This window comes from Tachysurus vachellii, chromosome 1 (genome assembly GCF_030014155.1).
Source record: "Tachysurus vachellii isolate PV-2020 chromosome 1, HZAU_Pvac_v1, whole genome shotgun sequence".
Lineage (NCBI taxonomy): Eukaryota > Metazoa > Chordata > Actinopteri > Siluriformes > Bagridae > Tachysurus > Tachysurus vachellii.
In genome coordinates this window covers 7,637,743-7,662,480 of record NC_083460.1, presented here as the reverse complement: position 1 = coordinate 7,662,480, position 24,738 = coordinate 7,637,743, and the positions used below count along the sequence as shown (strand labels likewise).

General features: G+C 39.3%; 1 protein-coding gene across 4 annotated transcripts in view; it reads right to left on the bottom strand.

Annotated features, from left to right (window-relative positions):
* LOC132846214 (myomegalin-like) overlaps positions 1-24,738 on the bottom strand; it is a 54,831-nt gene that overhangs the window by 13,211 nt on the left and 16,882 nt on the right. For 3 of the 4 annotated variants that reach the window (XM_060870828.1, XM_060870836.1, XM_060870844.1), the window contains exons 1-22: positions 12,730-14,612; positions 11,082-11,219; positions 10,500-10,619; positions 9,926-10,018; positions 9,630-9,833; positions 9,356-9,514; positions 9,063-9,167; positions 8,667-8,804; positions 8,361-8,540; positions 7,835-8,029; positions 7,362-7,562; positions 7,205-7,259; positions 7,023-7,108; positions 6,870-6,938; positions 6,647-6,753; positions 6,336-6,475; positions 3,387-3,511; positions 2,616-2,779; positions 2,087-2,480; positions 1,699-1,891; positions 552-668; positions 71-300 (exon numbers count right to left, since the gene is read on the bottom strand). In XM_060870828.1, the coding sequence (XP_060726811.1) occupies positions 71-300; positions 552-668; positions 1,699-1,891; positions 2,087-2,480; positions 2,616-2,779; positions 3,387-3,511; positions 6,336-6,475; positions 6,647-6,753; positions 6,870-6,938; positions 7,023-7,108; positions 7,205-7,259; positions 7,362-7,562; positions 7,835-8,029; positions 8,361-8,540; positions 8,667-8,804; positions 9,063-9,167; positions 9,356-9,514; positions 9,630-9,833; positions 9,926-10,018; positions 10,500-10,619; positions 11,082-11,219; positions 12,730-13,893 (4,377 nt within the window). In that variant the 5' untranslated portion in view covers positions 13,894-14,612. Of the gene's footprint in view, positions 1-70; positions 301-551; positions 669-1,698; positions 1,892-2,086; positions 2,481-2,615; positions 2,780-3,386; positions 3,512-6,335; positions 6,476-6,646; positions 6,754-6,869; positions 6,939-7,022; positions 7,109-7,204; positions 7,260-7,361; positions 7,563-7,834; positions 8,030-8,360; positions 8,541-8,666; positions 8,805-9,062; positions 9,168-9,355; positions 9,515-9,629; positions 9,834-9,925; positions 10,019-10,499; positions 10,620-11,081; positions 11,220-12,729; positions 14,613-19,671; positions 19,726-20,809; positions 20,964-22,079; positions 22,241-22,421; positions 22,546-24,738 lie in introns of those variants that run through there. The other variant, XM_060870853.1, reaches the window with a different exon arrangement.

The following is a 24,738-nucleotide window of genomic DNA, read 5'->3' as shown; positions in this document are numbered from 1 at the left end:
TATAAAGTACAAGTATAGTTTGTTGTAAAGAATGCTGTCCCAGTAAACAGAGAGTTCTCATGGACTGTACCTTGCGTGATGTACGCTCGAGGCTGGACGCGTAGTCGGAGGTAGTGGAAAGTGAACGCACGCGGATCTGCAGTCCGCGGATCACTTTGTGACAGCGGGAGAGCTGTGCACGCAGGTCCTGCACCAACAAGTCGTCAGGCTGGGAACCGTCACCATGCTGGTGCCACGATTTACCAACACTGCTGTACGACGGCCCGGAAAGAGAGTTATACAGCTCCATATCATCAAACTCTGCAGAAAACCCACAACACATACACAACATTTAGCAAGGTCTATATAAGTCTAATCAATTGGTAAAATTGCTAAAATCTTATTATAATTATTTAACCACATGATGCCAGCTCCTTATGCATTTTTGTTTTGAAGTTTGTGGTACTTAAACGTGTGTCTTGGGTTATTTAGTGTGATTGATTCAATGTGTAGTTTGGTAGGTCATTTGTTTGTTGTGTCAGCTGAGCTCTCTAGTTTTCTCAGTGCCATACCAGGACTGCTGGTGTCTTCTCTCTCAGCCTCATTCTCACTGCGCCCGCTGGTCTCATAGCCCAGATCCTGCAGATCCACCTGCACCTGCTTACTGTCCTGCTGCACTGCACTCTCCGCTATGAGAGACAAAGAAATGAAAAGACAAAAAAGAGTAGTCTTTTATATGCTTTCAGAATATGAATCATGATTTCTTTGATTGAATTTGTAATCTATTACGTCAATTTTGTTCAGTTCTTTTGTTTGTAGAGAAACCAGAATTGTCAGAATTGTTCCCAATAGCAGGGATATAAACTTAAAATGGTGGTATAAAATGTTTAAACATTTTTAATGAAATAGTTATAAATACAATATGTGACCTGGTGAATAAGAGACTATTCTATCCAATCTAGTTTCTGTATAAATAACAAGTACAAACATATGCACATGTCTCAGTACAAACATATGCACATGTCTCAGTACAAACATATGCACATGTCAGAGCAATGATCAAACACATGAACACACATGCATACACACATAAACACACATGCATATATGTACATACATCCTGTTAGCTCATTTATCTATTTACATTCTTATCATTTTACTTCTTACTTCTATACATTTTTTGAAATCCATGACAAAACAAAACAGACAAAAGGTGAATCGACCCAACATAATCATTTCAAAGTCAAAAACAGGGATGCAGGAGTACTTATTCTGTTGTGATCCCTGGTTCATATTACAAATGTGTTATGGCAAAATTCCATTTAACCAAGCAACAAGGACTATTTTTTATCTTGGGAGAGACACACAGCAGCTTCTGATGCAAAACATGAGTCAAAGCCTGAGGGACAGCGCATGTCTAGAGCTCTATCCCCTGACTCATGATCCAAATGTTTTTGTAGATGTGTGGTGTGTTTGTCATCACACCCAAATGTTGAGCTTGCTGAGGACGATCAACAGCTGTTGCTGATATTTTATCAGGTTGAAGACAAAACCCTTAAGTCCTTGCACAAATAGGTCAGTCTCAAATGTCCTAACAACAAAATAATTTACTTTACTTACGGTTAAGGTTTAGGTCTAGCATAGCAATGAAATAGCTACAGTACAAACTATGAGTCTGTGTGCATGTGTGTATGTGTGTGTATGTGTGTGTGCACGCACTTAGTAGTTCTCTGTACTCTTTGAGCTGGTCAGCCTGTGCGTGTACAGTAGCCTCAGACACCATCAGTCTTTCCCGGAGCTCTCTGCTTTCCTGACGGCTCAGAGCCAGGTCGCTACGGAGACGCTCCGCCTGCTCTCGTAGTCCCGCCTCGACATGCTGCCAGAACCCTCTAGAACCTTCTCCTTCTTTCTCCTGCATCACACAAACACACACTCTGTTAGACATAAATAGTCTTGCCGATCCCTTGTCAGTAAAATAAGTTGTATCCCTTTTCAGTGAAAGTTTCTGTTATTAAACAGAAATAACTAGTTCATTGTAACCTGCTACTGAAGGCTAAGAGCAATTCTTAACACTGCCAACTCAAAATCCATGAGATTAATAGTTTACCTGTGCTGTGGATTCTTCATCCATAGCTTTGTGAGTCGTCAGCAACACTCCGAGGTCCAGGGAATGAGGTCTGTTACACCTCCTTTTCCCCGCTCCTTCTCTCAGAGTAACAGTGGGGAGGCCACGCTTCCCCTGAGGAGCCCGCATGTCCTCCTCTTCCTCTTCATCTTCATATTCATCCTCCTCTTCCTCCATATGCCTGTGGGTTTGCTGCTGGTCATGAAGGTTCAGCCTGTCTGTTTCACTTTGCTCCCACCTTCTGCACTTCACAGATACGTTACTTTCTGTTCCCGGTCCATAACTGGATCCGGAATCCTGTCCGGCACCCGCTCCGGATCTACTTCCGTTTATTTCCAACTTGTGGTTTTCCTCCTGCAGTTTTGGTTGAGTACACCTGGGTGACAAACATTACATAATAATAAACATTAATCATTAATCATTATTTATTTATCAGGACTGCAAACCAAATCTGTCAGTTAAAGCAGTGTTCATGTATGTGTTTACTTCTGAGGGTGTTTAGTAGAACTACCTGTCTTGAGAGAGTGAGGTACATCCAGCATGGCTGAGCTGGCTTTTCTCTTCTCCTTTCTCTCTTTCTTCTCCCTTCTTCTGCTTCACCTCATTCTGCCATCCTCCTCTCATGGCCTCCTGGGATATCGTCCTGCTCACCAGACCTTCAGAAACCCTAGCATTCTGCCACAAGCAGACATAAAACATGGATTGTTTATGTTTACTTAGGAACTGAATCCAGCAGTTAACACTGTTGATACTGGAGGTGCATAAGGATTAATTAAAATCTCTTGCTCTACATTAGCCACTCTTATTCTCGTTTTCTTCAAGCTGTCTTTAATTCACGAGGTTTGGTTATCTGTAAACATACATGTGTGTTTGTGCCGAACAAGTCAAAGTCAATCAATTAAGCCACACCCCTAGATCATGGTGACATCATGGCACATGGTTAAGTGTGGGAGATGGACATTAAAGGACATTATTTTGGACCAAATAAAACAATGATGTTTTAGATCATCAGTTCATTTCTTCATATCTATATCTCTTCATATAAGGTCACTCTTTTGACCTTAAGTTCCAAGTTTTGGTTTATTGCATATTATTTAGTAACTGTTCTGCATTAATCAGTGACTATAAGGGGATTCCTAGGAACAGTATGTAGCTATGAGTGAGAATGCTTGGACCACTAAGGTCTCAGTTATAGAATGTAGCTGATATTAACAGTGTCATATCACTGAAGTGAAAAATACACAACACATACATGTCATAGGCCTTTTATTTTTTGCTTTACCTCTGTAATAGCCAGACTCTCAGCAGTCAGTTTCACATCTTCTTCTATACTGTCGGTGAATTCTTCACTGCTACTGCCTTCTTCATCATCACCAATCTCATCCTCATCCTCGTCTGTGCTGAATTCTACAGAGAAAAATACAATCCGCAGTTGAAGGAATGAAAATGCTTGTTTTTTTGTCCCCTGAAAGCTTTGCATTCACATACTACATTTGGTCTTCTTTCTACATTCCTCCTTTTTTTACATGCACCGGTCCCGCAAGGCTCGATATGACGACTCCATAGTTTTGTTAATTTAATGAGTTTTCCAAATGTTTCTTTCCTTTACTTGCTGTTTGTCAGAAAGATCATTGAGTGGAAAAGTCTGTACGGAAGCTCTGAGCTAACTATCTAACTATAAGTCCTGCCCATGTCTTCCTCTCTCTCTCTCTCTCTCTCTCTCTCTCTCTCTTCCTCCCTCCCTCTTCCTCTCTCAAGCACACACAATGCAAACAAATGGGACACAATGCGGTCATATAAATAATAATAATAATAATAATAATAATAATAATAATAATAATAATAATAATAATAATAATAATAATAAATATAAAGAGGTTGATCAGTGTACTTCTTCCTTGAGACAAACACATTCATACACCATGTATAAAAGTCCAGGATATGTTATATAAGCTTAGGTTCCATATTAGGCCTGAAGCTTTAGCAGAGTGAGTGAGTCATTATAAACCATTCCAGTTTGTGGACCTATAATGGATTTTGGCTGCATAACTCTTTGCTAGCAGGCAGAGATGGAATCTGAGTAGAGTTTTAAAACTGATTTGACTGTTTTTATGACCAGATCAGAGGATGTTAGGACTTTAGGATGAGTTGATGTAAAAATGATCACATTTGACAATTTTAGACAGAGCAAAGAGATGCATTTGGGTCTCTGATTAATTATTTTATGTATGTGTGGGATTTAATAAAGCTGTTTATTACAAAAGTGATCATATTCTTTTGAACATAACAAATGTTTTAAAATCACCTGGTCTTTAGAATATGGTAGACCTTAATCCTACAGTTGGGTTAATTAATAGCTGATATTAACTAAGTCTGTGATATTAAGATAAGAGTGATAATCTATATTTGTCCATGATACTAGAAATATGGCACAGTCCATGGTGGAAGTGGGTAAATATTTTTGAGGAAACCTCTTTATAGTGAAGCAATCGTGTGTGTGTGTGTGTGTGTATGTGTGTGTGTGTAAACTGTATTATATGCTTGTGGCACTGGCGAAACAATTAACGTCTGTGTCTGTGTGTGATTGATATATATATATATATATATATATATATATATATATATATATATATATATATATATATATATATATATATCAATCCTGGCTGTGACGTAGTAGGCATGCAAACATTAGCATACACATTTAACATGCATGTGTCCACGAACACTAGAAGAAAATATTTAATTTATCAAATTAAATTCATGTTTATGGATTCTGAAGCAGTGAGCTATCTTAAAATAATAATAATAACAGAATATCTGTGTATTTCTTATGAACCTACCTCACAATGAAACTTTAAAAAGGTTAACGTTCCAAGTGTTTAATCTTATTATAAATTATACCACAGCACTGTTGAATTCTAGGAAACTGATTGTTCAGAAGGTGTTGATTGATTTTCTTTAACAGCACAGTATTGTTGGCAGTAATTTAAATCACGCTAGTATTAATGCGCTGTATATTATCGGCTCTATATACAGTAACGGCTAATTTACAGGGAAGTAAATGTTGGCTGCTTTACATATTTAGCAGAAATGAAATGCAATTTGCTGATATGGGGAGGATTACTGTGATCAGAGCATTTTTGGAAGGAGTCTCCAGTGTCAGTGCTTTGGAACAGCTATAGGGAAACGTGGGTGGTGAACAACGTCTTTGTAAAATGAGCGCATGTATTTTTGTCTTGCATGACAGAAGAAAAAAAAAGGGGAGTTTTGTTATAGAGCATTATGACGATTTGCTTTTGGCAAATTGCTGTGGTATAAGAGAAATAAAACACTACATGCAGTTAATGGGAAAAGTGCACCTTGTCATGTTTTGTATGTATGTATCAACTATATGGTTTATAAATCTAAATAAATGATATGGTTGTCAAAAAAAAAAGAAAATACAATAAACAGTTCTGAGCATATAAGCTGGTTTAGATTTATTTCCTTTACTGTGATGTACATAAACATGACCTGCTTTTGCGTATTCTGTCGATAAACCTACATATCAAAATCCCATTTGGCACCATGTTACGACAGCAAGGGTGAATGTAATAAGAGGATACCATGCAGGCTGCTAATCGCTGCTGCTAACCAAATACCAGTTATTGCATTTCACATTTGCAGATATTATTAAAAAGAAGCAAATCTGACAGTTAAGCAAAATTTTTTTTATAACTTTTAACTGAAGTTCAATAAGTTAGAAGAACAAGAAGAAGAAGAACAAGAAGAAGAAGAAGAAGAAGCTTAAGGCTTTGACTGAAATATATTAGGCATATCTGTGCTTATGTGTGTAAAGGATGAAAAACTAAAGAAAGAAAAAAGGAATGTGGCAGACTATGCAGATAGCAGCACTTTACAAGAAAACAGAAACACAAGAATCACAATACACAGCAAATGGAAAAACGGACAAATGCACCCAAAAAAAGCATAAAATGCAAAGACGTATAGAGAAACACGTAGAAAACATACACAATTTAGAAGTGAACTAAAAAGTCTCATTTGTTTGCACTGCCACTTTGTGTGTCCACAGTAAACACACTGTTAGTACACTTTGCCGTTAGTTGAAGTGCTTTTCTGTTGAACATGCTTGTTTCACACCCACTCTTTTATACACTGTTAGGAACAATGCCCCCTGCTGGCCTGGAGGCCTTTTGTAACGTACAGCCCAAACTCTGCTGTGGCCCACCTCCATAGTCAGCGTGGGCCTTAGCTGCCCTGTCCAGTGCCAAAGCTGTGTCTCGGGTCCTGCTCAGGACCTCTTCCAGCTGTCCACGCAGCGCCTGAACTGTGTCCAGCTCCATGTGCAGTGCCTGAGTCTTCCCCATGCTGCTCAACCAATGAAACATCATTCAACGTTTTTAAGAATACCATTCAATCATTTAATCATCGGACAGAATTTTATCTAAGGTTTATATTAAGAATGTTAAAATGTTAAATAATATTAATTTAAGAATGTTAAAATCTCTCCAAGCTGATTATCTAATCTCAGGTCCTAACCTGTCTTCTGTGGAGTGCATGTGGTTCAGGTTTTGGTAAAGCTTCTTCTCGGCTCTCAGAGCCAGGTTCAGTTGCTGGTACTCTGATACCAACTGCTTCAGAGCACTCTGTAGAGACAGTCAGAAAAAATCACATACTGACAATTCAAATTAATTTCCAGCAACTGAAAGACAATCGTAATAATCAGGAATACAAGAATGTTGACCTTATTCCAGTTATCTACCTGAGGGTCAGTGCTAATGCGATTTTCAGGCTTTTTGGTCAAAGCAGATCTTAACTCCAAAAGTTCCTGCTGTGAATGCAGAGGAAAAGATGATAAAATAGAGAGCAAAAATATCAAGCAAATTTAATTAAGAGACAATGTTTGTGTATTTACCTCTGTCTCTTTGTGTTTCCTCATGGCGAGCTGAAGTTCCTCTTTAACAGCCTGCATCTCCAGCTCTGAGCTACTATCTCCCGATCCTGCTCAAAACGACCCCACACACACACGAAACGTATATACATTATTTACCTTTATTACTCACTAGAGATCCAGGATGACAACTGAAATGAACGTACTTAGTGTGGTTGATATTGAAGTTGCCTGTGCTTCTTCCTGACTTTGCATCAGATCCTACACAAGAAGTTCACCAGAATTACTATTATTATTAACTCATACACATTATTATTAACTCAGTGGCTGGAATGTGTCTACATATACACACGCATCTGTTACCTGTATAAGAATTTCTTTCTCTCTCAATATACTCTGAAGTCTCTCCATCTCCATAGCCAGTGGAGCTCGCCTTTCTCTCTCCCTCTCCCTCTCCCGTGTCACTCCACTGAGCTCCCGTTCACATGATGCGAGCTGTCTGCGCATCTCGTTTAGCTGCCCGGTCCGCTCAGTTATCACCTGCCTCAGTCTCTCGCCATTCTCCTAAAGGATCGAAGGATCAGTTATACGTTAGAATATTGACAAAACAAAGCTGGAAATAATTGGCAGACTACTGCGAGTGAGTGAATACAGGTACATCTGTATCCAATTCCAGCTCCACTGATTTCATTGTCTTACAGTCCAAGCAATGTAGACGTGGAGGCGTATCCTATGTTTCTGTCAATCTCAATAAAGGGGTGTGGCCTCTCATTCATCAAAGTTAACACTCTTTTTGCACTTATATTATGCTGATGTTGTTCATAGTTTGGCTTTACCTTGATGTACTGGTCTCTGGAGCTGATCGTATTTAGCAGGTCCTGGATCAGTGTGTGGTGTTCCTGAGTCTGCCTGCTGCGCTCAGACAGTATCTCCTGGAAGAGCCTCTCTTTCAGTGCCAGACGTGACTTGAGCTCCTCCACCACCTCATTAGGGCTGGGTGAGAGCTTAGCCAGCAACGCCGCTGTCAGGTCCTTTAATACAAACATGCACACAAACTTTAATATCAAAGAATCATTATCTACACATCTAATACAATTCAGTTGTTATCTTAAAGGTTTAGTCTGTACATGACATAGGTTATTACTCAATATACTGTTACAGTTAATAGTTTAGGTTTGCACCCATGTAAGCACAGTTGTTTTTTTTCATACAAGGCTCATGGTCTGACTCTGGAAAGTCAGGACGAAAACAAGGTTTATCTGGTCTAACTAAAACACATGATACACTCACTACGATAAATCAGTAGAATTGAGAAAAAGACAGCCAGGCTTTTATACAACAGGTGTGTTTTTGTATGTTTACCTCTGTCTCTTTGCTGCGTGCATGTAGTGTAGTGTGCAGCTGTGCGATGATGTTGTCTCTCTCACGCAAAGTGATTGTGTGTTTCTCGTCGCTTTGCTGTTTGAGCCACTGAATCTTCCGGAAGGATTCCTGAGCCTGTTCCAACTCCAGCTCTTTACTGCGCATCAGACCATCCAGACTCTGCTCTCACACACATGCACACACATATTAACACCTATGGAAAAAACTCCCCGCTCTGTAAGTCAGTATCAAGACTGTCAGACATAAAAGAAAATATTAAAAGGATCGCGTAGACATAAAACACACCGTGATTGTCTCCTCGTTGTTGGTCAAAATACAGCGCAGTCTCTCGAGGTCTCTCTCTTTTTCCCGAAGTGCTAATTGCAGCTTGCGCACTTCAGTCTCCTTCTCCTCCAAGCAGTGGAACTTCTCGTCTATAGAGCGCTAATATAAGAAGGCAAACAACATACACTTACACACAACATCTTTGCCTTACAAACCCAATGTACAGAGGTACTGAGCTTATGAAAAAGATGACAACACATACTATCTTTATTAATATTACAACAGATTCCAAATATTGCATTATTTGTACTTGCTATGGTAACCAAGTGGCAAATGCATTTAGGAAACGAGTGGTTTATTAGCTGCTTGCTAGTGTAAATTCAGGTGTGTTATTATAGTGTAGTGTGATTAAAATACCTCCAGAGCTTTGTCTCGGTCACGAATACGATTCTTTAGTTTGTCCAGCAGCGCATCTCGGGGTCGACCAGACTCAGCAGGCTGGTCCAGCAGCTCTGAGTACTCCTGCCACACACACACACACACACACACACAGTCCAATTTAAAGTCAATGATTTTGGGGATCATTTTTGCTCTGGTTTTACTCATGTGACAGATGGAAACTTTTTTTATGTTGCCTAATGACATTTTTGTTTCATTGAATAGTCTTAAGGCCAAAGTCTTGGTTAACCTAAAGCTTATTATCTGCTAACCTGCACAATTCTCTCCTTCTCCCTTAGTGCAAACTGGAGCTCTGAGATGGTTTTGTCTCGAGCTAAAATCTCAGAGTGTTTATCGGCCTCACACTCCTTCAGATGAGCGTCTTTCACCTGTAGCTCTGAGCGCAGCTGCTGAACTGTGCTGCGCAAATCCTGCAAAACACACACAAACATATATAAGACACTCTTCACAGCCTAAAACTCTATCATTTTCCTGACCACAAGTACTGTGCTGTCAATAAGCCTTGCCTTGAATGCTTGTCCCTACCTGGTTGTACTTTTCGGTGGTCTCTCTGTGCTGCAGTGCCGCCTCTAGGTCACTGTGCAGGCGGTCACGGGAGTTGGCCAGATCGTCTGCCACCCTCTGGCTCTGTCTCTGTGCTCGCTGACTGGCTTCCAGCTCCAGCTGGCAGCAGAAAAGAGAGCTTTGCAGTGCCACCACCTCACCCTGCAGGTCACCCGCTTCTACCACCTGGAGACAGAGAGAAGAAATGTTTGGTGATAAAACAAATACACAAAGAAAGATAGAAAAAGACCAAATGAAAGAATCAGAAATCGACTCACCTGTGAATGCTGGAGCTGATTGCGATGGGCCATTTCTCTGAGCTTACACAGGGTGGTATTCTGTCCTTCTATAGCCTGATATAACTCCCGTGACTGCACACACGTACAAACACATATCTCTATGGCAACAGTTTAAGGAAGGTCAGCATATTGGTGTGATGGTCAGGTGTTGTGTCTGCATACTTCTGAACATATAGTATACATAGAAATTAAAAACAGACATAGTTTTCTCACTTGCGGTTCGACTAAATCCGAACTAAGAGCGTCTCACTCAGACAGCTGTGCTCTCACATGACTAAAGGAACCCTATTCAAGCACTCCAAGTCTGAATCTGGACCTTGTGAACCCTAAACTCAAGGTTTAAAACAAAGGACAGTATACATCTGCAAATCTTTGTATCTAACCCTGTTAGACTTTGTAAGAAGTTCATGTTTAAGCTCAAAATATCACTGCATGTTATCCAGTACTGGACTTTTCAACAAGGGTGCCAAAAATTCTAGAATTGACTTAGCAATGTACAACCTCTGATCTGTGAGCTGCCTGTGTGTGTGTGTGTTTGTGTGTGTGTGTAAACCTCTGTTTCCTTGGTATTAAGACTTTCAGTGAGGCTCTCTATGGTCCTCTCCTGATTCTGAGCTGCCTGTCTGATAGAACGCAGCTCAGTCTCCATTTCCCCCAGCTTTTCTTGCAGCTTCTGTAAAACAACATCCAAAAGCAAGATGTCATTACTGTCAATTCTTAACCTTTTCCTGAAATATATATATATATACAGAGAGGTGACAAATTAAACTGAAAAACCTGAAACACTAAGCTGAAAAACATTGTGACAATGACCCACTTGAGCAATAATCATCCCATCATGCTCTGAGCTACATATTAAAAATCCTAAGTAAATCCGGTTGATCTGAATTCTGGATTTTTTTCCATATGATTCGACTGCTCTGTTATGATTGTTATGTAGGTGTATTTTTCTAATTTGGGGTGTTAAAAATAAAGTAAATCTCTTTTTGGGTGTTCGGTATCAGTGTCAGTTTCACATATTTGCAGAATCTGTGTTAAGGTGCACTGAAGCTGTGCTAGCGGGTTGTGGTCTTTTAATATGGCGTTACAATAGAACTTGGGATAAAACAATTCATCTAAAAGTCGGTTTCAGTACCTTGTTGCTGGTTTCGCTCTCCTGGATGTTACTTTGGAGAGACTGAACCTGTAACTGAGCCTTCTGCAGTTCACTGACGCACTGGCCTGCTGCAGATTCATACTGGTTCAGCTGGGATTGCTGCTCTTCAATCAGAGACTGCAACAAAGAGAAGCATACACCCTTTACACCACACATTCCGACAAGCTTTACTGAGACAGAAGTTCTAAGAGAGAAACAAACCCACATTAAATACATACACACACTACTGCCCTTTTGTATAATAGTATGGTTTAACCCCAAGTTCTAGCGCATAAAGCTGTATGCTTCGATTAAATAAAAAAGCCGCAGTAAGTTCTTTCAAAATAGGGTGGTGCTCTGTTAAAATGTCAGCCAACAGAGTCATGTTCCTGTATAGTGCACTAACAAGCATGAGGTCAGACTTTGCATCTGTGTTTGTGTGTATGTTCTACTTCTAGCTGCATGTGGGATAACTAGGTCAGTGGTGATTTCACTTCCCCCATATTAACCTACTTAAATGAAAGTGCCCTGGCTTTGGCTAAAGTAGGACGGGCAAAGACCACCTCAGCTCTGACAAATGGGGGACAAGAGCAAGCTTAATTCTTTACTAATGCATTTTGTTGAGCACAGAGTTTCCTGATTTGCAAATCTACTAATCGGAGTTGCCACTTCCTGTTTCAGTGGCACGCTCGTCATTCATGACAGTGTTATTATCATTTTAATAACACTGGATAGTGACACTGTGTTTTCAATTAATTCAGAGCACTTAAAAATACAACAAAAAAGGAAGCTATTCCCTTCATTTCACCATCCCAAAGCATGGCTCAGTGTTATATCACTTCTTTATATAGTAATTTCTTGATACATCTGTTAGAGCTGGGTACATGATTTTCTATTGATATTTACTGCTACATTCACACTAGCAAGCAATAACTCATTCGTGGCAATGGCGATTTGGGATAGAGGACTTGTGTTTGTTTTGCATTTGATAACCTATTAAACTTCCAAAATTGATCTGCTAGCTCTCAACAGGCCTATCTTCCCTCTACGTTTCCTCCTTTATCTGTAGAATAAGCAGCAGCTCTAATCTGTTGGTAATGGTTGGGTAAGTAGTGCATTAGTACACTATGCATCCAATAGTGTGATTGATGTAGTATTGATGCAAACATCCTCAAGGAGGGCAACAAGCTATACACAGTGTCCTAAATGACAGCTAAATGGACTCTAACACTAATCACGTAACACAAAAAAAATCTTCCCAATACTACTATGGCTACGGCCCTCAGGCCTAATGAACAGGCCTCCAGTGGTTATAAAGTCAAAATTAGATGAAGAACAATTCTGGAAAATTGAATTCAAAGGCTAAATAGTATAAAACAATGTGTTTGCATTGTAATCACTATGAAAAAGTAGTATTTTGACACATTTTTATATATTTTGTGTTATTATTAATAATATGTAGAGTGCAGACTCCATGACCAAGAACTTCTATGTTTGCCTATATAAAAAAAAAAAGAAAAAGAAAAGAAAACCACTTGCACCCTGACTAAGACCAGTCATTCAGATCATTTGATCTAATCCTGTATGGTATCTGTTAGGTATCCCAGAGACAGATAAGACTTCTTCATATACCAATCTGTATCTTCACCTTCTTTTTAACCTTCTTCAAGCAGAAAGGTAAGTACTCCTCATACACATCATCCCACATCTCCTCCAGCTCAGCCAACTCCAATGCTAGGCCCAGACGAATTGTTGATGGCCGAGGAATCTCTCGTGCAAAGGCTGCCTGATCAGTGAGGGTCCTTAGGGCTTGTCCTGGGTTACCTAGATTAATTCCTGTATCCACACACCCAGGTTTAATTAAAACAGGTAGCCTACTTCCATGGGGAATCCGGACAGGTTTGTAGATGCAGTTCTGAACCAAGCACAGCACAAGCTGCAGTTTGCTAGCTGCACTCGCACTGTCTAAATTGGGGTCCAAGTGCTGCTCTAAGACAGAGTCCCAGTTCTGCTCTTCCCTTATGTCTTGTTCCACCTGTCCAACAAGTGGCACTGCACCCAGAGTGGAAGTTAGGGAATCTGATGAGTTGCTTGAACCCGGCCTCCCTCCCAAAGTCTTGTCACTGTCTGATGAATCCCTTGCTGTTAGATGACTCTCAGGGACAAGGGTAGTTGATGCTGTTGTTGTCATGGTAGTCTCAGAGTAGCGTGTGGAAGGACCACAGGAAGTGCTACGTGCCAACTTCCTAGGTATCTTGCACACAGCCTCATAGTCTGAGTCAGCTACACGGAGCGCACGACAGCCTCTGCATCTTCTTGACCGGTGCCAGAGAGAGGACACTTCTGATACATGACACTGTGGATTATGGCTACACTCCAACGTTTGCTCCTCTTCCTCCGCCCACGACTCGTACACTGAATACATCAAGTCTTCTTCAACTAGAGCACAGTACTTGGCATCAGGTAGGCTCGACATATCCACCATGCACTCTTTCTCCTTAGATGTTGCGTCGTTATTGTGCTTGAGATACATTCCTCTGATGCATTGTCGTAGACGATCTTTCTCCAGCAGGAGCTTGTGCAGGCGGTCAATGGACAGTGCCTCGACACGCGCAACCACCGTGTCAAAGCGATACATACGCTCAAGCATAAAGGCACACTTGCTGCAGACGAATTCTTCACGTCCATCCCGGCGCAGCTCGCGGCCCAGAGCGTGCGACAGCAGCACCTGTAACCTTCCTGCTGGATGGAAGATCCAGCGCCGTTGATTCCCACACAGCTTGCGGGCGCAAACCCGGCACACCTCCTTCATCCTGGATCGTATCGAGCGAAGTTTTTCCAGGACGAAACTTGGTTTTGAGCTTCAAAACCGGTCCGTATCCAGTCTTCTCAATAATCAGTTCAATAATTAATTTTGCTGACAAAAATAACACCAGTGCTATAAATGTCTTATGAACTATACTGAAGATATCAGATGCTTGTAGATGTTCGACGAGCCTTTACGCCTGACATTTAATAAAGTACAGACCGGAAATGGGAGGGAAACAGAGCATGGGGATGAATATTGAGTACTAAGACTTGACTGAGGACGATAAATAGCAGGTGACAGCAAAGTTCACCTTATAATAAAGCCGTCCTTGTTAAACCAGGCCACGCTGCAGCATTTTACATCCACAAAATGAAGGTCTACGTACAATGTATTGTACTGAAGAGTAAGGTAGGTTACATTAAAGCAAAAAATACCGAGTCCAGACTTGTGTCCTATGTAAATTCCAATGTCAAAGAAACCGTGAAGCCGTTATTTAGGAGCCATTTTGTCTGTAAAGTCTCCTGTTTTTTTTTTTTCTCTCTCTCTCTCTCTCTCTCTCTCCATAGCGGTGAGTCTGGTTCATCATATTCCTATCGCCACATCCTCTGTCACTGCCCTGTCAGCTTCACTCCTTAATGCCTTTATTCTCTGTCCTCTTGTTTTTTTCCCCTCTCCAGACAGACTGGTTTAAAATCAGCCGCTGTTCAGAGAATCAGCTCTAAATGAAGAGCCACATAGAAATGATGTAGCAGCGCTGTGGTTGTCAAGGCTCGCGACGACAGGATGTACCATTTCTCTAAACACCGGTTGTACCATTTTGTCGCACCGCGCTCTAAATGTAACGTAATCAATCCAGATTTGAAATATCTTCCGCTATAAAGATTACCGAACACGTCAATTCACGGGAAAATGCTCTGAGAAATGTTTTAAGTCATGTATTGTGCAAATATGAAGCTCAACAAGCAGCCGTTTCTACCTCTGCAGTCCGGTTTGGATTTTCCCACACAGGCTTTACTAAGCCGCAACGTGTTAGGTTCAGTGAGCAGGTGAAATGTGTGTGTGTGTGTGTGTGTGTTTTTTTTTTTTAAATTAGATTATGGGGAAAATAAACAAAAAAAATAAACACGCTCATATATTAAAATATTTTAAAATATTTTTATTAATTTTTTTTAATTAAAAAAAAAAAATCCCCTGCTTCCTCATAATAACGTCTACCATGGAAATTCTGAGCTAGCGTTTTTAACTAGACTCTAGTCTATTTTCACTTTTGATTTCCTGCGTTATAAACAATATCATTCAACTGCATGATGTCACTGGCTTAAAGAGAGCGATGCAGCAGCGCTTTAGTCCTTTAGTCTGTCCAGATCAGGTTCTAAAGCATCCAGAATTTATGCTAACACCTTCAAAATTAAATGTTTATTCTCATAGATAACTAGCCGAGTTTTCATCTGAGTAGATATACCTGAGAGTATAACATCAACAACTCAAGCTAAATGTAAATATCATTCATTCATTCATCTTCTACCGCTTATCCGAACTACCTCAGGCGTCATCGGGCATCAAGGCAGGATACACCCTGGACGGAGTGCCAACCCATCACAGGGCACACACACACTCTCATTCACTCACTCACTCACACACTACGGACAATTTTCCAGAGATGCCAATCAACCTACCATGCATGTCTTTGGACCGGGGGAGGAAACCGGAGTACCCGGAGGAAACCCCCGAGGCACGGGGAGAACATGCAAACTCCACACACACAAGGCGGAGGCGGGAATCGAACCCCCAACCCTGGAGGTGTGAGGCGATCGTGCTAACCACTAAGCCACCGTGCCTCCCTAAATGTAAATATATTTATTTAAAATATATTTAAAAAAAAATTGCTATCAATATAACAAAGTGGTGAGGTGCAGCTTTGTACGCATTGTTACTCATATGCTTTGCAATGAGGACACTCTGCCTTGGGCCTTACTTGAACTGATTTCTGTTAAAAATACAATGCATGATGTGTTCTGTGCTGTGGTGGTTTATAAAAACATTCTTGCTCAAAAATAGACCAACAAAGAATTGCACATGGTACGCCTGTGCATCAGCTCCTATAGACAACACTAAATATAAATTAGTATGCATCGTTTGAAAGCCATGGTGACGTACATATAATGTGACAAGAACAAGGTTATAAAAAGGTGGTAATGGTCACAGTGTACACACACACACACACACACACACACGCGCGCTTTGTCTGAATCTTATCTCATGGTGGTTGCCACAGCAGAGTCATCTCCTAAAAGGTCATGTGTTTACTGAGAATAATGACCGGCATGTGGGGCTAAACAAAGAGTATGTTCTCTAGAACTGGAGTTGCTTTAGGGCAGTCACATCTGAAGCAAAAATGGTGTGCTATTAGGGTTGGATTAAGTATGTCATATTTTTTGCATAATATATATTTTTCTCAACACTATCATCTGTGGAAAGGTGAAAATGTTATGGTCATTTTATTTTCATTAGGGCATAACCACCAAGATTCTATAAACATTTGTAAGAAGAAATACTACTCTGTCTGCGGCTTTGAATATAGATCAAAAACCCTAATATTTGTTAGTTTTGTAAATCTGGGGTTTATTTCATTTTACAGTCAAATCTAACAACATGCAAAATTTAAAAGCATGGAAAGCCCTTAATGCCTGAAATGATTAACAAGCAGACGAGCACAATGTATACACTACACTAATTAACTTTCATCTTGGCCTAATTGGTCCCCCAAGCACCCATACGACTTAAGCTACATTCATATATACAGTGATTTTATTGCTGTCTCTAGTCACTATACTATGAAGTCGCCAGTAGTTTTTACTACTACTAGTTGCCATAGTAAAAATGCATGTGGTCGACTTAATAGGCAAAAAATTAAATAGCTGCTAAATTTAAACATTTTTGAGGGAGATTTGGTGCTTGTGTATAAAATTTGCTAGTGTATATGTGCATCATATCATACGAGATATGGAGAACCAGTGTATGCTCTTTGCCACAGATCATGCAGTGCTCCCGTTGGTAGTCACTGCACCAAATCTCTCTATATTTGCATAAACTTTTCTCAGTTTTGATGCAGCACTGGACACACCCACATCAAGTCACCAAAGGTTGCGGTCGCTCATGTCACTGAAAATCTCAAGCAATCATTGAAAATAAATGGTGTCTTGTAGCTGTAAGGCGCTGTGTGTTTGAACATAGCATACGTTTATTACTATATAGTTAAAGTCAAAGACGTAACAAGTGAGTGAGTGAGTGGATGTGTGTGTGTGTGTGTGTGTGAGCCAGAGTGAGTGATTATAAATGAGTGAAGCAGCTGGGTTCAAGTCAGACAGCAATCGGAGCCGAGTCATTTCTGCCATCTCCAGCATTTGCATATTCCACTGTGCTGATTTACAAGCCAAACAGTGCCTAGAGGCAACGTGTACTCATTTCTTCTCAGAAACACATTGAACACATACAGTACCCTACACGAGTCACTTCCCTGTCTTCATTAGCCAAGTGGCAGCTGCCCAATCCTGGGTTACTTCCCAACAGGATCACATCTCAAGTCCAAATAGCACAGAGAGTGCACAGTTGCCACAAACACACATCTCTTCTTTTCCAACTATGAAACACAGAACAAATAAACTCTTCCTTAACCTGTTGGAAATTCTTTCTGACCTCACATTTCATTGTCAGTGTCCACCTCTAGTAAACAGAACCTTAGAAATGACCACACACCCATTATTACTCTCAGCGTAGTGGTGTTTATGAAGCTCCAGAATAATCCATAAAGCACTCCACCCTTAGAGGAGTGACTTGTGATTCGTTTTCTTTCAAACCGACCACATCGCAGCACAAAGAAACAAGCTTTAGCAAAATATCTCCCAGCGACATGATAGTAAATAACAGGATCCAGTAAGTAAGACAAAAACATTTCAAAATGTGCTGTTAGAACAACACACTGTATATTTTATTCACTTATAATTACATTTATATGGTAGTTTTTATTTATCCATCCATCACAATTTCTGCCCCATTTATCCTACACAGTGTCACAGGGAACCTTGAGCCTATTCCAGGGTACTCAGGTTGAAGCTTACAACGCATGTCTTTGGACTGGGGAGGAAACCAGAATACTAGGAGGAAACCCCTGAGGCACAGGGAAAACATGCTGACTCTTCACACACAGGACAGAGGTGGAAATTGAACCTCCAACTTTGGAGATGGAAGGCAATTAAACTCTATGAAACTCTCAGCCAAGGGCCTTATTCAGGGGCCCAGCAATGGCAACTCAGTGGACCTGGGATTTGAATTCACAACCTTCAGATTAACAGGTCAACACCTTAACCACTAAGGTGCTTTAGTACCACTAAGTACCACTAAACTTCATTCCCTTATTATTATTATTATTATTATTATTATTATTATTATTATTATTATTATTATCATCTTTCATTAATTTAAATTAATTAATTAATTAATTTAATTAATTAATTAATTAATTAATTTAATTAAGCATACAAAAACTAAAAAGAACTAAACAGAGCACTTAAAAAAAACATAATTAAAATGAACCAGAAGTGACATTAATAATATATATGAGGTTTAACTCTATTGGTGAAGGTGTCTTTTGGTACGTTGGCCTAAACACAGTATGCTGTCATGCTCTGTCCAAGTGACATCAATTTTAGGTTTTATGTTACTTCTTCAAAATGCTCTGAACTCTGAATGAATTTCAGATCTCCCTTTCAAGATCACCTGTCGTTGCCCTCCACTAGAGGGCAAACTTTCATCATGAATATTTACCAAAGAAGTATTACACAGTGAGTGGAGGAAAGTTGGACCAGAATCAAATCTGTATAACTCCCAGAAATTTTTTAAACAATCAAAAAGTTACCAACAAACTGAGAAAATTGTATTATTTTATAAATGAAAACACTGTAGAGTTACTTAACACATATCTTTACATATACAGTAATATACAGTACAATATACAGTACAATAATTCAAGATAAACAAACTTACTTACTATTAAATTGCAAATTTATATATATAGAAATAAAAAACCCAACTCACAGCCTAAATAAAGTCAGGCCTAATGTTCTCATTCATTCATTCATTTTCTACCGCTTATCCGAACTACCTCGGGTCACGGGGAGCCTGTGCCTATCTCAGGCGTCATCGGGCATCAAGGCAGGATACACCCTGGACGGAGTGCCAACCCATCGCAGGGCACACACACACACACACTCTCATTCACTCACGCAATCACACACTAGGGACAATTTTCCAGAGATGCCAATCAACCTACCATGCATGTCTTTGGACCGGGGGAGGAAACCGGAGTACCCGGAGGAAACCCCCGAGGCACGGGGAGAACATGCAAACTCCACACACACAAGGTGGAGGCGGGAATCGAACCCCGACCCTGGAGGTGTGAGGCCAACGTGCTAACCACTAAGCCACCGTGCCCCCTCGGCCTAATGTTCTATCTCAGAAATTTGACTAAAAAGGATTTGACTATGGGTGTTCCTCTGGGGTTGGAGGTTTGATTCCTGCCTCTACACTAAGTGTGTAAGTGAGTTAACATGTTCTCCATGTGGTTTGGGGTTTTACTCTGGGTATGCTGGTTTCCTCTCTCAGTCCAAAGAAATGGACTATAGGCTGATTGGCACTTCTAAATTGTGTGTGATTGCACTCTATCATGAAATATACATGGACCTGTTTCAGGTTAACTGCAAACAAATATACAGTAAGTCTTACCTGCATTTCCTCTTGGACACGTAACCTTTCACGCCCCAGCTCTTCCTGATAAAACTGCAACATTGAAAAACAACAATCACCGTAATGCACACTGTCATATTACTGACATATCTACTAGCACTTCTCGACTGGTCCCACCATCTCTCAGGGTAAGAAGTAAGTACACATCAAGACTCTTTTCTGTTCTGGCACCGAGGTGGTGAAATGAACTTCCCCTAGATGTCCGAACAGCTGAGTCATGACGGGTCATCTTCAAATGACCTCTTCCTGAAACACTTAAATTAGCACTTGTTTGTTTTATGAATATATTAAAAAAACTGGACAGAGTTTTAGGCTGATGGTATCCTAAGCCTGTGTTAACTAGTGTTAATGTATTCACAGAGACTTCAAAGCACTTTTGCACGTCACTCTGGATAAGGGTGTCTGCCAAATGCCGTAAATGTAAATGAAAGCGGATTCACTTCATAGGTATCTCAGCAGCTGCCGATGTGTCAGCGGACACATGAGGTCAAGTCCCATGATATCTCATGTAACATCAGTAATACAGCGGAAAACGAGAGACATCTAATTAACACATCTCATGTCAGTGAATTCTGTCAAACTGTGCAGGTAAATTATAATAATACAAATAAATATATCTTCATCATTCTTTTGAGTTTATATAAAAGCTAATAAATAGTCACTGGTTTATAGTCGTCATTCAGTCATCGTCATTCAAAAACATTAAAACAAACTATTAGAATATTATATAAATAGAGTTATAACAAAACTGTCACAATGACAAATCTACTTTACCATACACGGAAATGCTTTAAAATAGTATCTAAATCTGTAATAATTATATAATTTAAAATATATCTCAATAATATTCATGTGGCATACACAAATTCAACATATGTGTGAGTTTATTAATTATTATTAATTAGAACATTTTAATATAATGTATTTACTGATGCAGTGCAGTTCATTACGCAGGCACTAGAGGGCACTAAAATAAATTTGACATAAAGACTTAAAACTGATGTTCCTTGAAATACACTGCCTCTTTTTTGCCTGCTTTCACAAAACACACACACACACACACACACACACACACACACACACACACACACACACACACACACACACATTTTCTCACCTCTGCATCTCTTTCTTTCTGCAGCAGTGAGGTAGAGAGCTCCCGAAGCTGTTCGTCCATCTCTGTGACTCTCTCCCTTAGGGAGCTCCTCTCCTCTGTTAACTCCCGTATCAGCATCTCCTTACAGAGCACTGCCGCAGTGAGCTCCTCAATCCTGTAGATAAATAACGCACATTAACAACCTGTATGACAGTGTGGGTGTGATACAGTAGCTGACCGTACACAGAATAAACTCAAGAAAAAATGAAGTTTTTCAAAGATGAACAAACCACCCTGCTTCTTTAGCAGATCCTTCTGTTGCAGTTTATCTAATCAAATATATTGGAGTAAAAGATTTAGTGTAAGGCAGCTCATTAGGCCAGAAGGGATGGGGGTTTGTTTCACCAGCATAGACTAATTTTTTTTAAAACTTTCTAATCTGTCTAGTAAATTGATGGTATTGCTTATTTTAAATAAATATTAAAAGATAAATGTATTATTAAATGCAATGCAATAAAAATTGTTCTCATGCCATATTCAAAAGTCCATACCGCTAGTCAAAATTGGTAATTTATCATTACAAAACACTACTTTGATCGTCTTAGTTATAACTATTAAATTTAGTTTAGTTAACAAGACAAATTCAAAACAATAAGAACATTATTTGCAAAAAAATAAAAAAAAATACAAAAACATGAAATATTTCACAATATGAATTTAATACCAAAAATCTGGAAACTAATATCCTTAGAATCAGTGAAGCTGCATTACTCAAATTGTTGAGTGTCTTTAGTCAGATAAGACACACAAGTGTGACATGTTCAGACAACACATGTTTCTGGCATTTAAAAATAAACTGGAATCCATTTAAGATTTCTCTATCTTTGCTAAAGGAAAGGTTGTGCTTGATCTCTTTTTTCCTTCACGTGAATGTGGTCTGTGGATTAACTCCAGCTCAAGATAGTTTAGTACCCTGAAGCACAATCTAAGAATTCATTCTAACACTATCACTTTAGTGTTACTGCATTTAATGTAGCTTTTAATAGAAACCTAAACTTTGTTTACTGCATTTAAGAATATAATCAGTATACAGTATATTACCATTGAACACACACACATGCAGTGTGTGTGTGTGTGTGTGTTTGTGTGTGTATGAGAGAGATAGACGCATGGGGTGCATGTGATGTATAGGTATTTTGTTATTTTTATAGGGAAAATTATTTCTAATTGTCTCAAACTCTAGGTCAGACAGAATAACTCAATTCTAACAACTCTCTCCTTTTCTCCTTACCTTTTGCTGTCTTTGTTGTCAGGTAGCAGGTTGGGAGGTTGGCAGTTCTTAGCAACAGACATCTCCTTGGTGATGGGCTCCATGGTGACAGGGGGATGCTGGGAGCAGGACTCTGCGAGACTGGCCATGCGTTCAGCCTCGTTCCGGGCTAACTGAGCCTCCTGCCGTACATATCATCATCATCATCATCATCATCATCATCATCATCATCATCATCGTCATTAATACAATTAAGGTCTTCCATATAATCATCAACATAATCATGAACCTGTAAAACTGCATGTGTATATTTCTGAACTTATGTGAATCACTGTGTAAGAGCACATGAGAATGTGTATCTACCTCCTGCAGGAGTTGTATCTTGGTCTGCAGGACCTGTTGCATGTGGTCGATCTCCTGCTGTCTCGCATCACAGCGACGTTGTAGCTCTGCCTCATTGTTATTGGTCAGGCTCTCCGCTGTTATCCTATCGGAAAGCAGCAGTGGCGGCTTAGCTGGTACACCACTATCCTGCATTGTTTTAATTCATGTCTAAGACATGTCTAGGTGGAAAAGCTAAAATCAAATATCTACCAATACCTTGGTAATAAACTCTTAAGTGATATCTTGTATCAGTGACAATGTACTAAGAACAAACTTTTACACACAAACACATTTAAAGACATTTGTGTGTTTTTTTTAAACAAAATTTTAAGTCCATAATGCTGTACTGGCTTTTGGCTGTGTTTCCTCTGAATTCTAAATATGGTAATTATTTATCGTAACCATTTTGTTCAAAACCAAACCATATTGAACATAATGCACCATGTGTGTTTTAAGTCAGTGTAATTTTAGTTTCCCGTCCAGACATTTAGAGGGGAAAAGACAGATGATAAAGTAAAGAACCTGCCTTGTTCAATTTCCTTACACTTCTAAGTGTATTTTGAATTCTTGATCAATTTGTTAAACCCAAAGCATCAAGCAATCACCTGACATGACTGTAACTGATAGGCTACAGCAATTTACATTCTGGGCTATAAAGAATTCAGCTCCAGCCTCATTTCTCTACAGCATTCTGTACATCATTTCTTTATGATTACTTGTGCCATAAATGATTCTATAAAAAAAGAATATTAATACATTTAAGATATTAAGAGCAAACAGTTTAATGTGGATGGCAAAAATGAAACCTCGTCCTGTTGATTTCTATTTATCTTTGAAATACAGGGGGAAGGGGAGGGTGGCTTAGCCCTGCTAGCCCATTTTTACCAACCATCACTCATCATTCCAACACCAACAACTATGTCTACATAAAGCTACAGCTGTTTTAGGAACAAATGGTTCCCTGCGTATCTAATTTTTTTTTACGTTCTCTGCAAGCATAGACCTGTGGAATCTCAGGCATATGTTTAGATAATAGAGTCAGTTGGCTAACCAAGCCTGGGTCCAAATCTGATGCTAATTTACCAGACATTCCTGAAGGGCTTAACTTGTTGTGTTAAAACAGATGTGTTACAAGTACACTGTGTCACTATGCACATGATACTACTACTTGGGAATTAAATCAGAGCTCCCAAGTGGTCCAGGTAGCAAGAAGATGGCTTCGGTCATCCTTAAGCAGAGGATTTTTTATGTTTAAACATATGTCATCACTTCTTAGAATAGCGGTACATGAAGACACACACGCATACATACGGACTCATTTTTGCACGGATGGGACTCCCAAAATGGCTCACGCCACTGTGTCTGTCACTGTGTGTATAAATGTAATGGTTTTAAACTGGGATAACGACTGTCAGCTCACACCAACCATGAGAGTGCCTTCCCAGCTGCTATTGTAGAGCTGGCACTTAAATCAAATTTGTTTAATAAATTATCTGTAGCTGTAGTTGTTTCATCATGATGTAAAAAAGGGTGTCATTTCATTTATTTTAAAATGAATTTATTGTCAATTTAATTCAAATTAAATTTACTTACAAATAAATGACATTCAATTAATAAATTGTATACACATTATGAGCCCCATTATGTTTGTTCACAAAATAAAAAAAATTAAAAATGGATGAGGTTGGGTGACGGTGTTGGGGTATGTGGTGAGCTCATGGTCTGGCAGCCTGAGGTATGTATACAAGGGTTAATATAAACCTAGAGTCCAAGACCTACATCATTTGTTGTGGCAGCCATTTTTGGAAAGCTGGGAAGTGCTATAATTTTTGTAATCGATATACCCAGAATTACTGCAAATATAATAGTAAATATTATTAACATAAATGTTTTATTTAGTCTGATAGCTTATTTAAGTGGTTAGAAAATAACAAGGTACAATACTGGTTTTGTACTTTTGTTTTTTTGTCTAGTTTTGTACTTTTGTTTTTTTTTGTACAATTTCTGAGTACCTACTTTACTGTACCTACCTGTTTTATCCTTAATTTTTAAATTAAACCTTTTACTACAAATCAATAACCTTAACCTATGGATAGCTTGAAAATATATGCTAATATAATTCTAAAAAATAAAAATGTAATGTAAACTAGCCTATACTAAATAAATGTAAACTAGCCTATTTATATCATGACAGCTAGCTATTACCAGGCAAGCTAGTATGTATTGTCAAAGCTAGCATGCTTGGCCATTGTTTGAGGGATTAGCCATTAGATTTTATGCATTAGTTTAAGTTTAA